The following is a 1,288-nucleotide window of genomic DNA, read 5'->3' on the forward strand; positions in this document are numbered from 1 at the left end:
CAGTACGGCTTCGCCTGGCCCGAGAGGATGAGCTGCGAGAGCCTGCCGGTGCTGGGGGACACCGAGGAGCTCTGCATGGGATACAACCGCACGGAAGCCACCACCCTGCCGCCTTTCTTCGGGAAGCCCACGCGCCCAGCCAAGGACGCGGCCAAAAACCTGACGCCGCTCGGTGGGCAGCGCCCCTCGGGGCTGGACTGCGGCCGGACTTGCAAGTGCAAAGCGCCTCTGATCCCCATCTCCAAGGAGTCCCATCCGCTCTACAACCGCATCAGGACTGGGCAGGTACCCAACTGTGCCATCCCCTGCTACCAGCCCTACTTTACCCAGGATGAGAAGACCTTCGCCACTTTCTGGATCGGCCTCTGGTCCATCCTCTGCTTCCTTTCCACCTCCACCACCGTGGCCACCTTCCTCATCGACATGGAGCGCTTCAAGTACCCCGAGCGCCCCATCATCTTCCTCTCTGCTTGCTACCTCTTTGTCTCTGTGGGCTACATCGTGCGGCTGGTGGCAGGGCATGCCAACGTGGCTTGCAACCCGGAGCACCATCACATCCACTATGAGACCACGGGCCCTGCCCTCTGCACCGTGGTTTTCCTTCTCCTCTACTTCTTCGGCATGGCCAGCTCCATCTGGTGGGTCATCCTGTCCCTCACCTGGTTCCTCGCAGCTGGCATGAAGTGGGGCAACGAGGCCATCGCTAGCTACGCGCAGTACTTCCACCTGGCTGCCTGGCTCATCCCCAGTGCTAAATCCATTGCTGTACTGGCACTCAGCTCCGTGGACGGCGACCCGGTGGCCGGGGTTTGCTACGTGGGCAACCAGAGCCTGGAGAACCTGCGGGGCTTCGTGCTGGCACCGCTGGTGGTTTATCTTTTCACTCAAGCTGGAGAAGCTGATGATCCGCATTGGCATCTTCACTGTGCTCTACACTGTGCCTGCCACCATCGTCATTGCCTGCTACATCTATGAGCAGCACAACCGGGAGGCGTGGGAGCGGGCGCAGAACTGCTCCTGCCCGGGGGACACCCACCGCCCCAAACCTGACTACGCCATCTTCATGCTCAAGTACTTCATGTGCCTTGTGGTGGGCATCACCTCTGGCGTCTGGATCTGGTCCGGCAAGACTCTGGAGTCCTGGAGGCGCTTCACAGCCCACTGCTGCCAGGCCAGGAAGCCCGCAGGTGCCTCCGTGTACAGCGAGGCCAGCCCGGCACTGGTGGGCAGGACAGTGCTGCCCAGCATGGCCTCTTACCACAAGCAGGTCCCGCTGTCCCACGTGTGA

At 62.0% G+C, this 1,288-nt stretch overlaps 1 protein-coding gene across 1 annotated transcript in view; it reads left to right on the top strand.

Annotated features, from left to right (window-relative positions):
• FZD5 (frizzled class receptor 5) overlaps nucleotides 1-1,288 on the top strand; it is a 4,437-nt gene extending 3,149 nt beyond the window's left edge. Inside the window, 2 exon segments of the mRNA XM_009332959.1 lie at nucleotides 4-885; nucleotides 887-1,288. Coding sequence (XP_009331234.1) covers nucleotides 4-885; nucleotides 887-1,288 — 1,284 coding nt within the window.

This window comes from Pygoscelis adeliae, unplaced genomic scaffold, assembly GCF_000699105.1.
Source record: "Pygoscelis adeliae isolate BGI_AS28 unplaced genomic scaffold, ASM69910v1 Scaffold160, whole genome shotgun sequence".
Classification (NCBI taxonomy): domain Eukaryota; kingdom Metazoa; phylum Chordata; class Aves; order Sphenisciformes; family Spheniscidae; genus Pygoscelis; species Pygoscelis adeliae.